A 24,578-nucleotide genomic window follows, 5' to 3' on the forward strand; every position below is an offset into this window, starting at 1 on the left:
TAGCATGGTTTACCACAATTTAACATATTCTAGCATGATATAATGATTCTAGCATGATTTACCATAGTTTACCATGATTTATCTACGATCTACGACTTATGGTCTAGGAGTTATGACCAGTTTCACACTTTTTGGTTTCTATAGTGCCACCTATGGGCCAATTGACCTATGGCTAAGCCACACCCCCTCCACTCTCTTAGACAAACAGTCAACATTCGGGGGCAGGCGCTATGGCAGCTGTCACAGTAGGAGACATTTTACAGGAGGCAATTGGTTATTTTTGAAGACAAAAAAAAATAAAAAATCTCTCTCATCTCAAATCACCTAAAGGGCCTTAACTATGCATTGGGGGTTTATATTAATAATTTTATTGTTAAGAAGTTTGGTGCTACAGTATTTACATGAATCATTCAGCACAAGATTGTTAACATTTGTTTACAAATACAGTAATGAAGCTAAGTGGCATTATGTACAACACACAGCTAGAAGCTAACATTAGCCTAACGTTACATTAGAGATTTTAAAGATAACGTTAAAATACGTTGTTGAATTAACTTAGAACAGATGTAGACATCCTTGTTTAATTTATCCACGTTTAGTTGGTGTGGTCTATCGCATAACTTAATCGCATAATTTAATTCAGAGCAGACACTTCTCAGTTGAAATGTGGCTTGGGAAAGAAAAAGAAAAAAAAAACACCGTCGCCCAGCCTCTCAGGAACCTAGTGTCGGAGTTGCATGCATGCGCACCATTCGACCATTTTAAACTTAAAATTACAAGAAAAAACAAATGAAAACTGACTAACTGCAATGCATTTCAATGGACGTGGAAGCAGAGAATGTCTGAGTGTATTGGGTTAGCTGCGCACTGTGATTGGCTCATCACGTTTGAGGGCGTGGCTTAGCCATAGATCAATTGAGGTCATGTTCTCTCAACCTCTCCTCGATTTTTATACTACCCTATGGCAAAGTTTCAAGTCTCCAGCACTTACGGTTTGGGCTGCACGATGTGTTTAAGGGGAGAAGAAAAATAATAATAAAAATTATCAAAATTATTGTTATTAAAAATGTTTTGCAAAAAAAAAAAAAAAAAAAAAAAAAAAACAGCATACAGGTTGGGAAAGACAACAAGAATAGTAAATAGGGACTGTTAGTGTACTATTTAACTATTCAACTATTTAATTGGAGATTTCATTGACTTTAGCAGACATTAGCTGCAGATAAAGATACAAGTGAAGTGAGAGTAGCACATAAATGCCCATTTTACCTTGAAGTGCAAATGCTACCCGAATGCATGACTTGATGTCAAAAGGACAGCGCTCTCAGGGGAAAACGTCTCAAAAGCTATTTGAAATTGGCCGCTTAAGCGATTGACAGGGCTGAACTAATGCTCGCCCAAGGAGAAAGTACAGAAAGAGCGTGCAAGAGAGAGAGAAAGCGTGCTGTGCCTGGAATATAGGGGAAATTTCCATAATAGAATTAAATCCATAGGGAGAGGAACGAGTTCATCATGTAAAGGTGGTTGAGGCATGTACAGTCTTTCCATTCTTTCTGGTACCTGTGCAGGCGATGAGACGTTTTCTGAAAGAAGGCTGTAATCTGTCCTTGACCCACTTAGAAACCGACGAGATCTTGAAGCTCTTGATCTCTCAGATGCTAGAAGACTCTTTCGTGCATTCAGTTGCCATCCATTATTTCTTGCTATAAAAGTGATTCATATTAGATGTAATTAAAGGACTAAAACATGAATTAATAACTGGTCCACTTGCAAACAATTCTCAAATATACCATTTAAGATGTCTTGAGACAGCCTGAAGTTTTAGCATAGCACAAGGAATGAGGGGGTCACTTCCGGGTGCAACACATTTATTTATCTGTAGAAAACATAAGAAAATGCATTGATCACACAAGGAGCACATTTCACTGCACTTTCGCGCTTCATCTCGTGCTGGATTACTTCTACGCTCTTATCCTGTGATACCTTCACAAATAATCCTAACCAATCACATGTCTGATGTCTAGGCTGATACGTCACACTAGACACATTACTCTTTATACAATCCTCAATTCTCAAGATATACATGTTCTATACACAAACACATTATTAACATAGATCTAAACATGTGTTGTGCCCACTATCAAATGACAAAAGGAAAAGGTCTGACAAACTCAAACAAGCAAGCATGTGAATAGCATTTGGAATTAGAATAGATGTTCAGGTATCAGCAATAGTTTAGACTTTAACATTACTCTAGCATTGATAACTGCACACATATATTTCTAATACTCTCTCATATCACTGTTTCACTTGTCTTTAATCTGTTTTTAGTCGTCCAATGACATGCTAATGAACTGACTACATTATGAATTAGGTTGTAACCATTTAACAGTTAACTTACTTTATTATCACTATAAACTCACAAAATAATTAATAAATTAGTTTACCTCTAAATCTGACTGTGATTCTTATTTAACAGTATTAACTTCATTTTCTTTTACATGTAATAGCTGACAAAGCAATGCTAAACGAGGGTAACATGTAACTTATATGCGAGGGCTAACAACAGTCAGGTGTGCCTTGTTAACTTCAACTGCCCAGACTCGTCTCTACATCTTAATCAATGTCCATACACATCTATTTGGTTAATTATGCCTCGTCCTGCACTCACGTCGAGCATATATCTTTTTAAGCCTTTATTTCTCCGTTTTGCTCACGTTAAGAGTTAACGTTACTATTTTCCTGTTGAGTAGTTAACTCTCCTCCGCCATTTTCACGACATAACACTCTTAATCACGGTTGAAACTTCACTTTTCTCAGGCACAAACTACGGCTCTATAATAATAAAATACTGTTATGTATTAAATGTTATTGTCAGCTTACCTGTATAAAACACAAGAAAATGCAAAGTTCAAACAAGGAGCACATTTCTCTTCACTTTCGCGCTTCATCTCCTGCTGGACTACTTCTACGCTGCTAGCCAGTCAGCCACTCATGCGCTGTGCAACTCCCGCGTGCCCCCTGCTGGCGACTCCAAATCTCACCAAATTGAACACAATGCAATAAATAATACAAGTAACTACATGTACGACAAGATTTTGGAAGATTATAAAGGTCGTGATATACTTCAAGTGAAAACAAAGAACAGACTGGTGTAACATCATTAAAATAAATGCTGCTTTCTTGGGGGGGGGGGGGGGGGGGCAAAGTTCTGACGAGGTGGTACTTGGATGTTCTGACTTTGATTGAAGGTGATACTTGGCCAGAAAAGTTTGAAAACCGCAGAACTAGACTTTCAGATATTATGCTGGGTGCTTTTGATGCAGTATTTCCAGAGTTAGAAGAGCATCTCTTGCCTGCTGCCATAGATGGTGGAATAGAAAACAAACCGCTTTCATGTCTTCGAAGTGATTCGCATAGACAAAGAGCATAGGTGAAAACACTGTGGGTAAGAGATATCCCTGAGGGTTTAATTCAAGTCCACACATCCATAATGCATAAAGAATAAACAGTGTGGTGGATAGGAAATGGTCTTGCATGGGGAATATGTTGTTGAATGCAGCAATAAGCATTTTTGTGAACCCAATTAAAAATTATTTCTGTTAAATTCACAACAGATATGAATGTATGCATTATCTGCTGGAGTTTGACTGAGTTGTTTTATATGTGCATAAATTAACCATCCAATGGAGTTAGCCTACTAGGACTGTCAGATTTATAGATATTAACTTTTTTAGTAAATTGCTTTTGTTCCTTTTTTGTAAGTCACTATGGATAAAAATGCATTTTTTAAATGCATAATGGGTGCCTAGCATGGGTGAGAGCAGGGAGAACAGTGAAACCCCCCTCAGGGTAAACAGAACCAACATAAATGTATTGCAGATATAAATAATGTTCAATAATTTAATGTTCGACTTAACTCGAGAAAAAAGGAGTCTGATTAAGGGGAATATCAGAATGTTAAGTCCTGACAGGCCGAGGAGGAGCTGGAGATGGATGAGGGTCATTAGCTCCAGAGCAACACGATAAAGCTGCAGATTATACTGAATGGGCTTTATATACAGTATAGGGATGCTTTGACTCATTTCATGCCGACTTTAAAGAATACAGAAAGTATTAAAACTTTAAAATGTCTATCAATTTTCTTTCTCTTTGTCAGGATTCATTGGGCAGGCACAGAGACGGCCACCCAATGGTGTGGATACATTAGCGGGGCAATTCAGTCTGGTCAGCGGGCGGCTATGGAGGTCCTAGCTCAGATGTGTCCTTCTTCCCTGTCCCGGGAGGAACTGGACTCAGTGCGAGCATCCCTGAAACACAGTAAACCTAGAAATGAGTCAAAGTGCAAGTCGTCCAAGTCTTACTGCCTCCTCGGTGTGGGAATTACAGCAGCTGCACTGGTGACCGCCTACCTGTTGGCCAAACCAGAACTAGGATTGAAATGGATCTAAAGGGATTTGTTTCTTGACATGTATTTTATTAGTAGTTGTGCCTTCAAATAGGGACTGTTAATTGTTAGTTTGGTCACACTTTATATAATATACGTGTTTAATTTAGCTTCAGAAACGTTAATCTTGTATGTGGTAACATGCACAATAAAGCATTTAATCAATATTTGTTTTAATGATTGTTATTCCTTTTATAAATGAAACATATCGATATCTTGCAGTGTAGTTTTTATCTTGTCATATGTATATCTGTCAACAGTTTTTAAGTAAAAATCGTTTAATTATAGCCTAATCTTGATGTCTTTTTTGTAAGAAAATATTTGCATCTAATTTTGTGGACTAAATGAACTTTGCTTAGAATGCATCTCAAAAACAATAATTTAGAGGTGTTAACATCTCACATTTTACTTATGTTAATACTGTATGTTCACTGTGAAAATAGGATGGGACTTGATTTTATTGTGAGAAGTGGAGCAGTCTCCCATGTTTTTTTTTTTTTTTTTTTTTGGGAGGTGTTTGCTCCAGAAGTATTTTTCCTATGGGTAATTTTAAAAAGTCTTGGTCAAAGAGTTGACCAAACCATGCAGTTATGTGGTGAATCGCATTACAAACTTGTATTTGAAGCAAAAACTTATTTGAAAACCATCCAAAACATACTGTGCAGGCAACAACTTACCCACAAACGCTTCAATGAATAAAATAATTACAATCCCCAAAAAAAACATTGCGAATGATATGCAAATAAAGGATTGAGAAATATAACGCAATTGATTTAAATATGTTGATTGTATAGCCTATATAAAAATAATATATTTTGTTTATTGTAAAAAATGCATGCATAAATATTTCAGTAGGCTAGCCTAGTTCACAGTGCTTCATAGGAGTGGGGCAGAGCTTTTCATGAAATGCTTGTTGCGATTCTCTGAATAGTGGACATTTTTGCAGAATTATGGGAAGGCCAAGAGCCATAGATGGAAATTCTGATGAGCAAATGGCTTTAACAAAAACATTTGCCATCAATTAGTCAAAGTCAATCGATTCCCCTATGAAGTAAAAGTTTTTTTTGGTTTTTTTTTGCTTCCAGAACCCGACTGTTGCAGATAGTTAAAGGAAAGTGTTTCATATGCGCAGCAAGTTTGTGATGAAAATTTACAGCCTAAAGATGTTTTTGTTAAGGCCAGGAACATGAATTAAGTATAGGCTATCTATTGACTTTAAGCATGAATAGTTTAAAATCAGCGTAGAATGATGTATTATCTCATAAAAAAATCATGAACTAGAAATTTCCATATTTGATCTGCTAAGCTTCTTAATGCACCCCGTATAATAACAATGTGTTATGTGAAATGAATTTGAAATATCAAAGCACAGAACAACTGAAGCAAACCCTCCGTGAGCTATAAGTTATTGTCATGCACACCAAGTGCCTCTCTGTGAACTCCATGGGAATGTCAATTGGTTCCATTGCTTTACAAGTATAAAACATGCAGGAAACGCAACAAGTTTCTCAAGGCCTCTTTAAACGTGTTAAATGTGTGTAATTGCTCTCTCGTTGTGCACAGATGGGAAAAAATAAATAAAGCATGATGTTCAGATAGGCCTTTAGACGAAAGGAACTTCGAGCAAATCTTATCACTGCGGCTCGACGTTACTCGCACTGCAACTCACACTCACACGGTCACGGACACACGGGTATCCACCCACACGCGCACAGTCTCTGGGAGGGTGAGATGTGAAAGTGATTTAATCGCTAGTGCTTGATTACAGAGATGATGGAAAAGCTCCTGTCATGCTCGGATGCTTTCTAAGGGGTGATCGAACTGCTCTGGCGGCCCTTAAAGGAACATTTTTTAGTCTTCGTTACCGCCGCCTCGCGGGGAACTCTTAATTTTCCCTGCTTCACGGCCACACCATCAAGATCAAACCCTGCCCTGACCAACATATTTTTGTATGCGTCCAATTTATGGGCTCCGGTAGTGGCGAGATGACACAGCCAGCACTTCCTCCGCTCGCTCTGGCCAGAAGCCACGGGAATGATGAGTCTCTTGTGATTGTGAATCTGATTTTCCATTCCATTTACTTAATTACCTCCACGTCCGGCCAGAAAGCCACAAGTCTTCATTTAGAGTCACTTCGCCGTGTGGATTGGCTATTATTTTGGATATCTCAATGATCAGCTGTGTGTGTGTCTCAAAGGATCCACTGCATAAAGATTGCATAATGTAACAACTTGTCCGGGGCTTTGGCAGATCGCCTGCATCGGTTTGCGGTTTGAAGATGAGAAATGCGTAAAATAATGTCATCGCGCGGTCTGTGATATTCAGAATGACAGACTTTCTGTTGGGGGGTTGAGTCGTTCTCACGCGAGACCAAGAGCCGTCACACACTTCCTGACGTGCAGAGAAATGATTCAATCACATACAGTGTTGTGATGTTTTGGTAGCACTTTACAAAGAGGTTTCATTAACAGTTAACATGAACTTACGATTTTTCTGCAGCAATCATTCTTAGCTTATTTAAGCATTTACTAATTAACATTAACAGTAGCCTAACATGAATAAACATCGGGGGACAACATGAAACCGACCTATAGCCTACAGATATAAACGCAAACCACTTCCAATTCCAATGTTTTTGTTGTATTCACTGCATTAGGTTTCATATAGCCTATGTTTTATGTAATGAAATTTATATTTGAAATAGGCCTATTCATATTCAAACTAAAAAAAAAAGTCAAGATTAATATAGCTAAATGATTAAAAGGTAGATCGACCCGTTGGACTGCCGAATCATAAACAGTTTGGGGTCAGTAAATAAAATGTTTTGGTGTTTTTAAACCTGAGGAAACTATTGCTCAAGGACAGATTGCTCTTTCACAGCTCAGAAAACTGGAGTTCTCAGTTTAAGTTTCACTGAACATAGATACCTTTCATATAAAAGTTGTTTACACCATTCATGTTCTGTTCGATTAATGTTTTATTCAGTTGAGAGACAGTTTATATGAAAAACCTCAAATTTTTTTTTTACAAAATACTGCTGCTTTAAGTCTCTTTTTGATCCAGTTGGCCAAGCTAGTTCTGTAATAGCCTATACTGTTGGGCCAATTTGTTTTAGTTAAGCTCATTAAATAAAACATTAATAAAGCTATTAACACTAAGTACAATGAACCTCATATTGTTAAGTCATGAGCATCGTGTCAGGAGGGAATGCCCATGAGCCCTGGCTTTTGAAACATTAAAATGTGTATGCTTAATAAGAACTGGGGCAATGGCATATGATAGACATTAGAATTATTAAAGGCTTTGAGATCTAGTATTGTGACGTTGTTTAGTTAGTAAATGACTGCACATAATCTCCTTGTTCCGTGGAAGAAAGTCATGTGTTTTAGTAACAATATGAGGGTGAGCAAATGATGACAGAACTTTTATTTTGGAGTATAATATCAATAAAACAGCTGAGATGCTAAAGAGATCTCATATTTTATTACTAAACCTTATCTGCTGGCTTATGGATAACACAGACGACTGGTTTCATATTAATTATCAGGTTGTTGGTATTATTTAACCAAACTTGTACTTTTGTGTGGGTGAAGGCTGGGTGAACTGGACAGTCTATATCATCTCTTAACTTTTAATTAGCTGTGAGATGTGTTCTGGAAAGAAAATTTCTGGCTGGGTTGCATCGTTTCTCCAACCTCATGCTCCCTGGAGGATGTACAACCATTGGCTAAAGATCAAGAACCGGCCAGTTTTCTTCTTCTTGAGATATATTCCCATGAGACCTAATCTTTTCCAGCAGCAGACACATCAATTTACATGATCATGTGTCAATCATCCATGCAATTATGCTTTTAAACTGATAAACTGAAACATCATCTAGGCATAATTAGGAGTATTTTTAAACCCTGACATGATCATGTCTGTCGATTCCTGCATGGATCGAAATGGATATTTTTATTGCAGTTTTTAACTATTAACAAAAATGTACTTCAAATGTAGCCTACTACAAAAAATATTGCTCCAACAGTATTTGGATAATTCAATTAGATGAATTGTCTTTGCATTATATAGTTCAGTCATTAAAGTCGGCGTAAAACAAAAGTTGAGATTGTCATTTTTTCCTTGTCTTGACGTACGAATCCGAGTGAAACCTCTTCTGAAATTAGAAAAAAATGTAGGGCAGGGCTTGATTTCGTCCTTCGGGAATTCATTGGATCGTTGGAGGTTGGGCGTTGCAAACAAAATGGAGGCAGATTTGAATGCGAGTCTCTGAGACCCCGTTTACACCTGGTATTAAAATGCGATCTGTATCCAGATAAGTTATCCGGATAATAAAAAAAATGCAAGGTGTAAACGCGTTGTGATCGGATCGTGATCGGATCTGCCTGACCACATCTGGAGGTAGTCTGGCTCGCATTGTGTCCGGATCTTTACTAGGTGTAAACGCAATCTGGTTGTTGAAACCACATATGTATATTTTACTCCTCCCAAAAATGCTGAAAAAATAAACGAGTGAGAGCGTGTTATATAGGCTATGTCATGTTATAGCCTAGTCAGATGCGAAACGCGACACGCATCACCGCAGATGAGCAGCTGAGCTTCTATTCAACGTGCAAACATCGCAAATAAAAGTGAAAGTAAGTCACAGACGCAGTTAAAACATCTTCAAGTAAAGAAACGAAATTATCTTACCAGGCCTGTTGCCACTCTCTCTTATTGATGTCTCTGATTTGGAAATTAGCTGATGATCAATAAAATGCCGCTCAGATCTGTTGCTTTTGGTGGCGTGCAATCCAATAAATCTGCATATAACGCAGGAGGTGAAGATCGGATTTATATCCGTTTTGCAAAAACACATTTATGTGGCCAGGTGTAAACGGAATCAGTACTTATTATCCGGATAACTTATCTGGATACAGATCGCATTTTAATACCAGGTGTAAACGGGGTCTGAGAGGCGGACCCTCATCGGATCTGACCGCACCCTTTCGCCATTCCACGTGACTGAAATAGAAGAGAGGTCGTTTCGATGGGGGAGGGAAGGGTAATGTCTTTGATTAAAGAATATAAGGGAGGGTACATGCATTTTTGAAAAAATAATGAAGTGCACAGATAAATCGTATAATAAACACTTCAGTATTGCATATAAAAAGATTTGTCAAATTTAATTTCATGCCGACTTTAAACTCTAGATGGCACAGACTGACTTTTCCTTTACATGCAATTTGCAAGCTATTTCACTATTATGTGGGCCAGAAGAATGTGGGCCGCAACTGGGCCAGATGTCATTGGCTATCTAGGATACGTTTTATAGGAATAGATCAAAATCCAAGGTGCGTTTTTGGAGTTACTTTCAACTTACAGTGCTGTGTTTTTAGAACCCTGTGAGTGCGATGGTCACATTCATCTATCGCATATTTACTTAGAAAAACAATGAAAAAGCAGTGTAGTGCAAAAACGCTTTCTGCGTGAAAGGTGTCTGTCTAGTTCATGTCTAGTCCACACTTAAAGTAATGGAAAAATTGAGCACTCTTGGCATATCATGATTGAGGTTAATAGAGCACACAACAGCCAATATCTGGATGCAGTCGGGTCCTCTGAACACAGAACTCTTCCAGTAGGAGGTCGGTGACTGAACAAGAAGGGATGGGGGCTGATGAATAATTCATGGCGAGAGTTTGGTCAGACACAGTGCTGTGTCTGTTTAGCTGTCGCTTCAGCAGGCAAGAGAGAGAAGGGGAGCGATACAACACTGAAGGAAAACACCGGAGCTGATATGCCATCTGGACCTCATATTAGACAGCTTGACGTGTTCCTTCAGGACTTGGTGAGGGACAAACTCTTGTTAGCCCCCTCTTGAGAAATGTCACATTTAGTGATAATTATGACATGCCTGGAAGAATTTTGAACTTTCTTTGTTTAAAGAGGGCAGGCACAAATCGGAGAGGCTCTCCTTCAGGGTTATGAGGCCAATATTGATCTGACAGCATTCAAAAATGCGAAATATGGGAGGACATTTCCTTGGCATGAGCATGCGGGGGCAGCCAAGTAGCTTGAACTTTCTTTTACTAACTTGTGGCCACAATGACAGAGATTTGAATGGCTAAAGGTTGCAGTACAGTTGGCCGCTAGATGATGCCGCAGGCAGTGTGTAATTGGCCATTGCTTTTAAAAATCGTATCACAAATGAGAAAAAAAATGCCCACGTCGTCGTCTTTGTTGCCAGAAATCACTAACACTTAGTGAAAATGAATGTCTTCCAGTGATTTTGTCGCTGCAAATCATGGTCAATGTGATCAGCCCCTTTAGTCACACAAACTTAGAAGCAAATGCCAAAGTTTGAGACACAAATAGCCATATAAGCTCTAAAGTGAAAACCTTCTGAACGTTACATTACTGATCAAAAGTTTGGAATAAAAAAAATATGTGTTTATGAAAGAATTTTCTGCATTTTTTAAATAAAAATAAAGTAATACAATAATGTCTCGAAATATTATGACTATTTAAAATGTCTGTTTTCTATTTGAATATATGTGATGTATATCTGTGATGGTAAAGTTGAATTTTCAGCATCATTACTCCAGTGTGATCCTTCAGAAATCATTCTATGCTGATTTTCTCAATTATCGTTTATTGTTATTTTTTATGTACATTTTTTTAAACGATAATGTATCATGGTTTTCACAAAAAAAGAGCACTCCAACTGTTTACAGCATTGATGAAAATCAGAAATGTCTCTTGAGTATCAAATTATAATATTAGAATGATGTTTTAAGGATCATGTGGCACTGAAGACTGGAGTCAGTGCTGAAAATTCAGCTTCGATATCAATAAATAGCATATATTATAGTAGAAAACGGTTATTTTGAATTGTAATAATATTTCATAATATTACCTTTTTTAACACAAACGTTTCACTACTTTGATCAAGTTAATACTGCATTGATGAGCATTAGAGACTTTCAAAAACATTAAAACAAAATTTGTACAGACCCCAAACTAATTTAGTTCATATTTCTAATCACATCTACAGTTGTTTAATTCTTATGCTTGTACATGAAATGTCCAAAAAGTGAAAATTGATCTGTTGAGCCTACTTGGTTCTTCTCAGTAACATTTTCTCTTTTTTTTTTCTTCTGGAAAATCCATATTGCTAAAAAGAGTATTAATAATAAATTCATAAAAATAGAATAAGTTGATCAATACTAATTTCCATTTGATAAATGTATATTTCTCACCATTGATTTTGACAACATTCTCATTAAAAAACAGAACTTGGTGGTGTACAATTCTTACAGTTTGTTACAAAAATGTACTTATTAAATTAACGTGGGGGAGCATAAAATTAAATTACACTTTCAAATGGCAATATTTCAAGATTGAGGGGCTGGCGGAACCTGCACAAATCAATACCCACCCAATACACTCACACACATACTCTTTATGACCCTTCTCCAACACAAATGCCATTTTAACAGGGAAGTGTATAATTTCTGCACAACTAGCAGCACCAAATGACACGCTTCACCTCTAAACTAGCACTTAAAACCTCTATATTCAGATCTTGACATTTTCTGCACTCTCTCCAATAAAATGAGACTACATATTTACACTCAAACATTGAGTCAGTGTTGACATAGTCAGTGAGATCAATGGTCATGTTTCAATTATTTGGTAAACGAAGTCTATTACTGTCGTGTGGGGCATGTAAATCTGAGAATCTCCTCAAATAAAACTGTACAAAGAGGTTTGCAGAAACTCAAAGCATAACAAATCCAGCATTAAGCAGCAAATATAAAGACTTTAACTCAGTCGTTTTATTAAGTTATTCTGATACACAAATTTTCCAAGGATTTACATTAAATAACAAAGGAAAGGGTCAATTTGAGGATATATTAACAAGGTTTATAGTTTATGTATAGGTCCACTCATGCGTCAAATGACGCTGGGCGATTCATCAAAGGCTGGATATCTTTCATTGGTATGTTCCATTGCTCTTTATTTGAGCACTCACCCTGCTCTGTATGGCCCACTGGAGGCTTCTTCACCCACCTGACACATGTATTAAAGAACAAAGTGAGGCATCCAAATGTGTTTTAGTAAAATATGCATCTGAGGCATCTGTTCCGACTGTCTCTCAGATGTCCATCTGTAATATCCAGTGCGATCCATTAAAGAAGCACTGACAGCATGAGTAGTATCATGAGAACAAAGCTTGATGCGATTGGTGGAATGCAATTAGGCACAAATCCTCCGCCGGTGGATTATTTTTATGAAACAAAAGAGTCCCTTTAGTGTATGGTCGGTATGTCTCCAATCCAAGCTCCAGGTAACGGTCTGGGACACGTGTATTCATTCTGTAGGCAGCAAAAAAAGACAGATGATGATTACTACGGTACAAAAACATGAGGTTAAGCTTAGAACTAATGCACGGGTACACCGATACACGATGTTCTCTTTTGTACTGATGCATTTATTTATTTATTCCACAATTTCAAAAATGCAAATCATACATCATCCTGAATACCTTTTCTATGATGTGCATGTTTTTCTTCTTTCTTTTTTTGGGATAAAAAAAATTCTATATTTTTGGGGGAGTCAAAAATATAAGGGTTAAATTATATAATAATTTAGCAAAATAGAATTATATTATTGAAAAAATGTCATGTGGTGCGACTCTTTATGAATATTTATGATATTAATGTGGTGTAATAAAAAAATGAAAAATTGATGGTTACAACGCACAACATTTATTTATGTATTTAGTTTTTTTTATGTAATCAAAAAAAAACATATGATAAAACACCACACTACATATGAAACGAATATGAATACAAGATTTTCATCTTCCCTCTTCTGTATTTTATTTGCGCTTATTAAAGATAAATATGATTATATAAAAATATCAGATCAGGATAATAAATCAGACACATTACTTCACCTGCATGCAATTGTGTTGTGAAATGAAACACACATGCATGACCAAGAAATTAAAAAAAAAAAAACTTTGTGAAGCAGAACTGGATGATTTGGCAGCTATCAGTAAAGAAAGTAAGAAATCAAATATGGCAGCACATTGTATGCCATCATTGTTAAGATGTTAATTACAGTTAAGACGACTGCTCAATTTACTCAGTTCAAGTGACCTTGCTGTCATGAGCACTTCGTCTTGAATGGGTTAAAAAAAAACCCACTGTGAATACTAATTAGCAATATGCATTTAGCACAATCATCATTATCTCGATTATCCTCAAGTTCAACTAGGTTCTTTCAGAAACCATGGGAATAGCAGCTATACTGCCCAATGATTCAACCTGAAGACAAAGATTGGAATAATTACTTGATAAAATGAGGACAAAAGTGATGCCGCCTTTCATACCCATAAGAATAAAATCTTCGACGTCAAATTAATTAAATCTTTCTCACTTCATAATTTAACACAGAGGGAATGGGTTGTTTGTCATATCGCTAACACTTCTGAGTAAACTTTTGATGCAGCTCATTTCAACGGCTGCCCCTGGTTCCCATCCACATTCATTGTATGGAAAAGAGCAGTTTGGACATTCTGCAAAATATCTAATTTTGAGTAGCATTAAAAAAACAAGTCATACAGGTTTGAAAATACAGTAAATGATGACTAATTGCATTTTTATCCCTTTTAAGAGAAAAAAACAAAACAATGATCAATGTCTTTGAATAGAGAAATGGGATGTAATGCCAGTAAACTCAAGTTTCAGGCAAAGATAATGGAATCTGATTTTTAGTTAAAGCCACGGTTTGTGTTTCACAGCGAGATACCTAAAAATGGCAGCTTAGTTCCACCATTGCGAAACTACGAGCAGCCTGAGGGCGAGCTTTGATTTTCTTGTATTCAAACTGGCTGACACAAGCTGTATACCCTTGACTAACAATTTAAATGAATTTCTAGTGAGGCTGAACTTATTGACAGCGAGTTTTTTCACTGAGATAGAACAGCATATGCAGGGCTCTACGGCATGGCCATTTGACATTGAAAATTACAAGGGTGTATGTGGAAAATGATTTGCCTGCACTGGTAAATTTAATTGATTGATATACAGGAATCATTAAAAAAATGTACCCTCCTTTATATGCAAGTTATGTTTCGATAGGGCATTCTGCTCCATTTAAAAACAGCATAGGCTACCGAATGTATGGCCCAATGTGGAATGAAGGTATACTGTGTGAATATTAATTGTGTCGTGCAGATGTTGATGGGTAACCTTCTGAGAGTGTCTTGTAACTCATTAAACATTCATGAGCTATGCCCTCACATATTTGTTAGTTATTAGCTGTGTCTTTGTTAGCTGCATAAAGGTTGTCATAAAGATTGTTTTATTTTAGAACAGTAACCATTGTAAAACATATCAGTTACCAAACGTAACCTTGGTTCTCTCTAGAAGAGGGAACGAGTATTGTGTAAGTTAGCTTACGCTAAGGAAAAGATTCATCTTTTCAAGATATTGAAGCCAAAAAATTATCCTTAATTTTTGTATTCATTGTCAACACAGTGCAGCAGCTAGCAGATAAAGCAGGCTGTCTAGCATGCATGAACGTATCGGTATAGGCTAATTAGCTGCCCTGCGCATGACTTGCGCCCTCATCGTGTCTTAGCCCACCAGAATGGGCATGGCTTAGCGTATATAAGCGGGACTTAGAGGCTGTCTCCCTGGTTTTCGTCAACTGAAGCGAAAGTCGCTCGTGGTGCGTGCACGTCAGGTTACGCAATACTCATTCCCTCTTCTAGAGAGAACCGAGGTTACGTTAGGTAACCGATACGTTCACTTACGGAAGGTTCTCTCGTATTGCATAAGTTAGCTTATGCTATGAGAACCCTTTGTCAATGCCATGCGTGCCAAGCATCCACTTCACAAGTCCCAGGGGATCCCAGAACCGGGGAATAAGGCGGCCAGCAACGCGGGCCGGCACAAGTACATAAGCACTCATAGGGAATACAGAGCAGCGCTGCCGGTCCTTATAAGCATGTAGCATATTAACCCAATATAGTGAAACTCTTAACCAGGAGAGAGAAGCCTGTGCACGATTAGATCTGGACAGAACGTATATCTCACTTAGCCTACAGGGCAGGAACTTCCAGGTTATAGAACCTAACAAAGGTGGACAGGGAGGCCCAGCCCGCCGCCACATGTCATGAATTTAAATTCCGCTGGACCATGCCCACGACGAGGAAATGCCTCTAGTGGAATGAGCTCTGACGCAAAGGGCATTGCAGACCTATTGACGCATAGGCAGCTGCGATAGCATCCACTAACCATCTGGACAGGCTTTTTTTCTAGGCAGCGGGACCTTTGGTTTGGCGAGACCCACCAAACGAAACAAAAATCTGCCCCGAGCGCCTGAAAGAGGGCGGAGTGCATAATGTAAGCCCTCAGCGCCCTGACCGGGCAGAGGAGATTAACATCGCTCTCGAATGCTGGCAGAGCCGATAGAGAAATGACCTGCACTCTGAATGGAGTGCCAATCACTTTAGGGACATAGCCATGTCTAGATTTGAGGATGACTTTAGAGTCATTCGGCCTTAACTCAAGACATGCAGCGCTGACAGACAGTGTCCCCCAACGTATGACTTATGATAGAGCAGTCAGAAAAACGGTTTTGAGTGATAGATACTTTAGATCCACGGAATCTAACAGTTCAAAGGGATAAGCTTTCAGGGCCTCGAGGACCAAAGAAAGATCCCACATAGGATCCGACAGGGGGCGCGGGGGAAACATCATGCTGACTCTTCTAAGGAAGCGGCTGACAAGCTCATTCCTTCCTAGTGATCAGCTGCGCGTCAACTCTGCCAACGCTACAACGGTCGCCACATAGACTTTAAGCATGGAGGGGGACCTCCCCTTAACCAACAGCTCTTGAAAGAAAAGAAGGAACCGCGAGACCCCACACGTTCGTGGATTTAGATTTTTGTCTGTGCACCATTTGGAGAACACAGACCATTTAGACACTAAAGCTTAAAGCTTTCTAGTACAGGGAGCTCTAGACTGCGTAATCATGTTTATCACTCCTTCTGGCAAGATAACAGGTATCCGTTGACCAACCATGCGTGCAGAGACCAGCGTTTTGGATGGGGATGTCAGATCGAGCCGCGAGCTTGAGAAAGGAGATCTGTCCTCACCGGAATCGGCCACAGGGCATTTTGTAACAGTCCCGTCAGCTACGGGAACCAAGTTTGGCGCTCCCATCGCGGGGCTATAAGGAGCACTGAGTGGCGTGTTTCCCTGATTCTCTTGATTACCTGTAGCAATAGTGAGAACGGAGGGAAAGAATACAGCAAGCGGCTGGGCCAGATTTGGGCTTGCGTGTCCTCGTTATTCGAAAAGAACGTTGGGCAGTGAGCGTTGTTCTTTTGACGCAAAGAGGTCGACTTCCACTTTACCGAAAAGGCGCCATAGTGACTGGACTGTTTGGAGGTGCAGGGACCAATCCTCCAGGGGAATGTCCCTGGACATTTTTTCTGGGCCGTCGTTCAGGGGGCCTGGCACATGCACAGCTCTCAGCAAGTGCAGATGGTGCGAAGACCAAACGAAAAGGCGTTCTGTTAGATGGCAGAGGTTCCTGACACCACCTTGACAGTTCACGTAGGACACCACAAACATGTTGTCCGAACGGACTAGAATATGGTCCTGTATGAGGAGGGGAGGAAGCACTTCAGCGTGTTCTCGACCGCTATCATTTCCAGACGTTGGAAGGAGTGAAGGAGCTTCTCTTGGTCTGACCACAGGCCAAAGACTGATCTGCCCTCAAAGAGAGCGCCCCAACCTGGTCGGACGCATCGGTCAAGATGACCTTTCGATACGAGGCAGCTCCCATCATCACTCCCTGCTGATACCAGTTGGCCGCTAACCAGGGCTGCAAAGCCGTAATGCAACTCTGAGTCAACCTGAATCGTTCGCAGCCGGAGGCCCAAGCTCGGCGAGACGCCTATGGGGAATCTATCAAAAAGTGACTTTTAACTTTGGAACAAATGTTCCATAACAAAAATGTGAGCACAGAGCCCTGCTATGCATGCAATGAAGAATCATAACTAATAAAAACAAACAAAAAAGCACCTCAAGTCCCCCAAAAGGACATGCAGAAGCACACTCTAGAATGGGAAAAAAAGACATAACAGTAATAATAGATGTGTATTTCCTCACACCCTGTAGCCGAGTTCAAAACCCTTACACTGGCGGTATGCAGCATTTGAATAGCAACCTTTAAAGTCGACCTTTACCTTCACAATGTTTAGGATATTATAAAAAATAAAAGACATATTTTGTCATTGACTGAGTACAGAATAAAATATCAAAAGAATAACTGATGACAGGCCAATTAATTATTTTTTTTTTAAAAAGTTTGATTTTCTGGTTAAGGTTTTTTTGCTGTTGTATGCAGTAAGAACTTGCTGAAGTGACTAAAATAATTATGAAGTGATATGGAACTGTGATTAGTTTAAATAAAAAATAATAATAATAGTACACATTGGAATGTTTGTCAACCAATCAGAATCAATCATTCAACAATAAAAAATAAGTAGTATTCAGTAATTATTAAGACATAGCATTATAAAACAAATACTGAATACTATAAGAATAATACAAATAATAATTGCTGTGTATAAAAAACACATGCATTGTCGCATGTCAAACTCTATTACATATTTGTTTGATGCGTCAAGCACTGTCTAGTTATCCTGAAAATAAAATTATTTATAATTATAATTAATATTTGAATCCATTTTTTTGTGTTATAACACTTTTGCAGATCATTTAAATCAGAAAGGAATCATAGGTAATAGTTCATGGAATACAGTATGCAATAAAATCTGCAAAAATACAAAATGAAAAGAATACAGTGACGCACTGGTATGACAACCAGTAAAAGTGTAATCATAAAAGTGTTATCAACACTAGAATGTAGGTACTTTTCATTAAAAAACAAAGTTTTTGACAAAAACATCATCTGGATTAGATTCAGAACGATGATCAAAACATACATCAGGTAGATTGAGTCCATCAAGATTCACAGTCCTATACTGTATCCCTTTGTGGGTTCACATTTTATTCGGTAACTGTAGAGTTTTAATGTAAATGCTGTTGAATGTTTGATGGTCACATTAGCTTACTTTTGCCTAAGCAATCTTCTCTCCACTCCCTCTGTTTTCAAGCATGGGTTTCTGCAAGGTCAGAGAAGTGGGCTGAAAGGTTTTTATTACTGGTGGTAAAAGCTGCCTGTTTGGGAGGGGAGGGTTAGGGGTTGATGATAGATGTAGCATTGTGTACATTTCAGCACACCCGTTTCTTCAACCTGCAGCTATTCACGTCTCTCTGGTTTACAAAGATATTCTTCTTCGCTTGTTTTTGGTTTCTGAGATACTGTGCCAGACGGCAGAACCTGATTTCACCAAGTGCAACGTGTCCCTTGATAAAAATCTTTGTTATTCCAATCAACCAATCAGATTTGAGGGACAAGTTTACAGTTTATGTCAAGTTTAGGCTTACAACCAGGGTTATGTGCTTTTACATCATCATATCCTTCTGATTTTAGGGATGACTTACAGTATGTGTAGGGTTAGGTTTAGGGGAAGAGATATGGTTAGCATTACTTTCAAATAAGAATATTGTTTAAGATTGTTTCATTAGTTAATACATTAATGAACCTTATTGTAAAGTGTTACAATAAGGTTCATTAGTAAAAAAAAAAAAATCACACTACCATAAATTGTACATAATTCAATGCGGAATATTTGATTTGTCAGTTAATCACATATATAGTCAACAGAAGAATCGATTATTTAAATAGTCATTGCTTACAGCCACGGTTCACAGTATACACACACAGTGAGACCAGTATAATAGCATGTGATTTAAATGATTCAGTTATGACAGTAGTGACAGGCTATGCACTAGTGACAGGTTGATACAATGACAGTCCTGCAATTGTTGACAAATTGTAGCAGCAAAAACTGTTGATAAATCAGACAAGGTGAAAAAAGAGGAGATGAGCATGGCTGTAAATTTCAAATAAATAGGCAACTGACTAATTATGCTAACAAGCTTTGCCTGGCTGAACCCTCGGCAACTTTAATTATCACACGTAGCACAACAAATGCGGTTTAGAGCTAAGTCAAATAGTGGATGATCACTTACAGTTTATAGGCCAAGGTGATTACCTAGACTGTATTTTGTCTTTATTTAGGGAAGTAAAATTAACCTCACTTCCTCGTGGGCAGAGCTGTGATTAGATCATATTAGCGAGGTTTAATTAGGAGCAGAAACATGTAGTAATTAGCTTGCATTGTGTCGGCAGTGAAGCGCTAAGTGAGACATATGTCAGGCTCAACCTGTCAGTAAAGCCATGCTGTTTCTTTACAAGTATCCGGCCCAAGGCTCCAATTATCCCACAGTGCCTTGCAAACAATGGGAGGTCAGCTGCTGTGCACAAGGTCTCCTGCTTTATTTTTCATGTATAGCAGACATGAAAGTTCTCTTCCAGTGAGCTTTGCTCCCTTTATGATGCCTGAAAGCCCTGCAGGGATACAGATTTAATACATATTTATTTCAGTTTTATTTATATCGTAACTCACTGTGATTGCCTTGCATCATTTCTCATTTTCACTTTTAAAGTTTACGTTTTTAATCTAGTATTTCATTAGTATTTCAATATTACAACTGAACTTAATTTAAAAATTACAAAAAAAAAAATACTTTTAATAGTTTTTGTTTTAGCTAGAACAACACTGATGAGGACTTCCATCAACATTTTTGATTCATTAAATGAATCATCTGAGAGCTGATTTCATTTGATTCATTTGAACTGATTCATGGAAATGGACCAATGTTACACCATTTAATTCAGGAAGAATTATGAAACTAATAAACACTCAGAAAACTTAAAGTCTAAATAAAATCCGAATTAACATCATCACGATAATCACATTGCTGCTTAATGTATGACCACAAACACAAATACTGTCAATATATCATCAGTAGATCACTGAGTCTAAGTCTTATACAATAAAGTTCATTGTTAATCCCCTTGGACTCACTGACAAATCACATCAGAAGGGGCATTTCTCCCTCAACTCTCTCTGATCCAAGGACACCACGGTCTGTCTGAAACCCCCAGGCTGGGTTTATTTATTTTTGCATTATTGAGCTCATTACTTTTGAGCCACATCTGAGCGTCTGGGCACATTATTCACCACAAGACAGATATTGCTAATCTTTGTTTCCTAATCTTGAGAAATACAATATTGAAATTCAGTAGAGAGTTATTATAATAACAACTGTACATAGTTCACTAACAATGGTAATGAAGTGACGCTGTATAGGGATGGGAGATTTTTTTTCCTCGTTCTTGACGGACAAACTAATTTGTCAGATGTCACCCCTAAACCTACCCAGCTTCACCCCCTGATCCCTAAACCCACCCATAAACCTACCCAGCTCCACCCCCTGGTCCCTAAACCCACCCCTAAACCTACCCAACTCCACCCCTCAGATCTGGATCTCGTGTACTGGAATGAGGTGCTACTGGAGAGGTCTGATCCATCATCACTATAATTAGCCTGAAACATTTGGGCAAATGTGTAAGATATATTTAGACCTACATTTTTTTACATCTTCATGGACACCACAATGATTTCCCCCATGTGTTAATATTTTCCTTGTTATAATGTATGATTTGCACAAATAAAAACTGCTGCATCTGTGTTGATGAGAGAATCAAAGTGTATGCGCATTATGCACCAGTTACATTATTGCCAAGAATGCGCACGTAAAATAGCCTTATGAACAACGCGCAACGCGCCACTGACTTAAGACTATAGTTTTTTTTCTGGTCAGTGGCGGAATTGTTTTCTGAATTGGAAAGTTTGCGCCGAAACACGCCTCTTTTTTGCGGCAAGTTCAATGCAAGTTCATTCCCTTGTTCACCGACGTGCGACTGTGGAGGGAAAAGCCCGCTTTGCGCGGGTGCAAAATGAATGATACATAGCCATAACATCCTGCAATTTAGTGTGTTAAATATAGGGGAGAGTATTATAATGTCTCTGAACAATCAGTGACGATAAAATTAATGTCTTTCTTTGGCTCCTTTTTTGAAATGATATTACAGCACTTCATCTTGATCTAGAATGATTGAAAATCAAATCAAGAGCAATATTGTAGCTGCATGTATAAAATCGCATAAAAGGCTTGCATACTTGAGGTCATACCATGACTTTTCAAATGTTGACCCTTTAGACCAACATGAAACCAGTAAAAAATCCAATTACACTACTGCACAGTAAATGACTCACACAAACACACATTTCTATAATGAACTCCAAAAGACGAATGTCATAGAGCCATGGAAAGACTGGATTATTTCCCATTAGTCATTTCAACGTTGTTCAAATCATATTCGGAGTGAGAAGAGCTGAAAAAAAACAAAAAAAAAACTTCTATCCCTTGTGGCACAATATGAAAAAGAGGTGGAGAGAGAGAATGTGGATTGTTTCATTTCAGAGGACTGCAGGCTCCATATGTGAAACAGGCATTTGTGTGCCCGCAGGCAAAAAAATAATAAATAAATAAATAAATAAATAAATATATATATATACATCAAATTCTGTGCACTGCTCATCAGCCTTCAATAATTCAAAGTGTAACAGAGACAGGGTTGTGCAGCACCACTGCTCTGAATGTACCGGCCGATGGAGGCGTAAAAAAAAAAAAAAAAAAAAAAAATGAGATGATGTGCTGATTAAGTCAAAAGTTCAGTGTTTATTCTAAAAAAGTGAAAAACAAATATATTTACATTGAAAATCCAAAAAAGTATAAAATTAAAAATAAAATAAACTGTTCAAAGTTAAATGCACAAACAAACTTTTGGCTATGTCAGAAATTTGACCCAAAAATCACACATTCAAGCAACTCCCAACAAACTCACTCTACGAGCTTCCTTACAGCACTGAGAGGCCCCCTTAAATAGTATAAGCCCCTCCCACTTGGACTAAACCATTAAGTAATTGAAAGTAATAACGAAATTTAATAAAAAAATAAATAAATAAATAAAAATAAATATAACAAAGACATAACTGTAACAATAAAAAATATATACAAAAAAAAAAAAATACAAACATTTGAAACAAAACAAACCAAATTCAATAGTTATCAAAGAATCCAACAAACACCAATCTCCCCCTCAGACATAAGACCAATTAACTATGCCTTCTATAGAGTGCCGAAGTTACGACGTCTGTAGGCCAAAACATGGAAGTGAGTTAGCATTTTAGCACTACCGGTTCCCTCACTCTAAAGTCTATGGGATTTTTGAATGGGTTTTTGCTAAATCGCCTGACATAAGGTCTGTGGTGAACAAAACCTCTAAATATTTTCACGTTTTGATCTATGACACAGAACACAGTTATAACCTGCTTGTGGTTTTTTAAACTTTATTGTGTCTGCTTGAGTTTTTTTAAAATCTTTATATAGGCTTCAAAATGTATAAATTGTGAATTAACTTGTAAAGATTATCTCGATAGACATAACGTGTAAGGGTCACAACTCTTTGTTAAACACAGATCTTATTTTTTTGCGTTTTTTCAAAAGTCTATGGGGAAAATGCATTGCTTTTCGACCGAGGGAACCCATGCGCCGCTAGCTTCAGAGTTGTCCTACAAAGTGACGTCATCACTGCGGCACTCTATTGGCGGGAAATAGTTACTTTAAAATGGTGGCAGTTACTGTGACCAGGTTTCTTCTGTTTGCAATGTGAAAATATTCCAGCACGTAAGTATGACAATTTATTTGATGTAAGTGAATGTTCGAACACAATAAATATTTAACCCGGCAACCGGTCTTGTCTGAATTCTTAATGCACGACACGAATCAACATAACAAAATGAATGACTCAGAAAATATTTAACTAAAGAAAAAGTACAGGGTGTGGACAGGAACAACACTCAAAGAGTACACAATCACTGACACCCACATACTTTATCTGGTGTTAACTGTTGTTATAATATTGTGCAAAACAAATAAGTGTTATGTTTTTATAAAAAGTGTATATAGTGTGTTCTTAGTCCAGTGTAACAATAATAAAAGTCTCTAGTCTCAGTGTCCCTGTGACACAAAGATTTGCGAAAGTTGCTGAAAGAGACCTCTTAAAATATGACCTCATATATAAAAACAAAATGAAATAAAGAATTAAGTATAAATTCCATAAAAGGCTATTTATTATTTTGTTTCGTTGAATGAAATTCGTAAACAAAATATGGAGCTATACTTTGAATAATGTATATACAGTATATTACATTTTATATATATAATATGGAATATGGACTATTGGACATGGAAAGTCACAGTTCAAATGTTTTGATTTGTATGGAAAAACTGAATACTTGCTGTGAGAAAGACTGTAAAAAATTATATGATCAATAAGTAATGACAACTTATTGTTAACTCATCAAAATAAGTTTTTTTCAACAAAAAGAATTTTATTCAAGAAAGTTATTCAAGACTCAACTCATTTTTTAAAGTCATTTTAATGTAATTTAAGTTGAAAAGACTTAAACTTAACTTGATGGAACTTAAATATTTAAAGTAGGACATTCTTTTTTTACACTGTACGCATCAGCTGATTTGTACTGTACAAAAGAAAAAAAGGACCTATGAAGCAGAGATGAATACTGTGCACTCGAGTTACTGACTGTTTTAGTGTCACATTGGCTAGAAGCAAAGAAAATATAAATGAATAATTAAATAATTAAAAATGCTGAAACGTCAACATCACATTTTATTAGACATCGCATCCACAAAGGTTAGTCACATTAGTAGCTGCATGGTTCCTTTGCGTGTGTTAATGCATGCAGTTTTTCACACATTTTAATGTATTGCAATCAGCATGCATACAATTTTCTATCGACTTTAAACAGCTGGAAACATTCTGAGGTCTGACAATGACTGTCGTCAGTAGCAACGCTGTGTAACAAACCACCACCGGTGGTTTGTCTTAGCGACTGTATTGAAAATGAAAAAATAAAATAAAAAATGAAAGTGTTTTTATTGTTGGTCAATTGTTTTGTACATTGTAAAGGACTATAACATAATAAACAGCCTATAGATGTACA

At 37.6% G+C, this 24,578-nt stretch overlaps 2 protein-coding genes and 1 long non-coding RNA gene across 5 annotated transcripts in view; 1 reads left to right on the top strand and 2 right to left on the bottom strand.

The window, feature by feature from the left end:
- LOC120482213 (putative flavin-containing monoamine oxidase A) overlaps positions 1-4,609 on the top strand; it is a 40,654-nt gene extending 36,045 nt beyond the window's left edge. Inside the window, exon 12 of the mRNA XM_039676292.2 lies at positions 4,157-4,609. Within this exon, the coding sequence (XP_039532226.2) occupies positions 4,157-4,448 (292 nt within the window). The 3' untranslated portion in view covers positions 4,449-4,609. The remainder of the gene's footprint in view (positions 1-4,156) is intronic.
- On the bottom strand, positions 346-3,010 carry LOC148969406 (uncharacterized). Its single transcript, XR_016149639.1, has 2 exons — positions 1,788-3,010; positions 346-1,700 (listed from the first exon to the last, which is right to left on the bottom strand). It is a non-coding gene; the product is annotated as an uncharacterized LOC148969406 (long non-coding RNA).
- A 7,630-nt stretch (positions 4,610-12,239) lies between the features above and the next one.
- The window catches only part of lrrtm4l1 (leucine rich repeat transmembrane neuronal 4 like 1), an 88,891-nt gene continuing 76,552 nt past the window's right edge, over positions 12,240-24,578 (bottom strand). For all 3 annotated transcript variants that reach the window (XM_089126269.1, XM_089126268.1, XM_039675348.2), the window contains one exon: positions 12,240-12,801. In XM_089126269.1, coding sequence (XP_088982395.1) covers positions 12,736-12,801 — 66 coding nt within the window. In that variant the 3' untranslated portion in view covers positions 12,240-12,735. The remainder of the gene's footprint in view (positions 12,802-24,578) is intronic.

Source organism: Pimephales promelas, chromosome 23, assembly GCF_988280905.1.
Source record: "Pimephales promelas chromosome 23, fPimPro1.hap1.1, whole genome shotgun sequence".
Classification (NCBI taxonomy): Eukaryota; Metazoa; Chordata; class Actinopteri; order Cypriniformes; family Leuciscidae; genus Pimephales; species Pimephales promelas.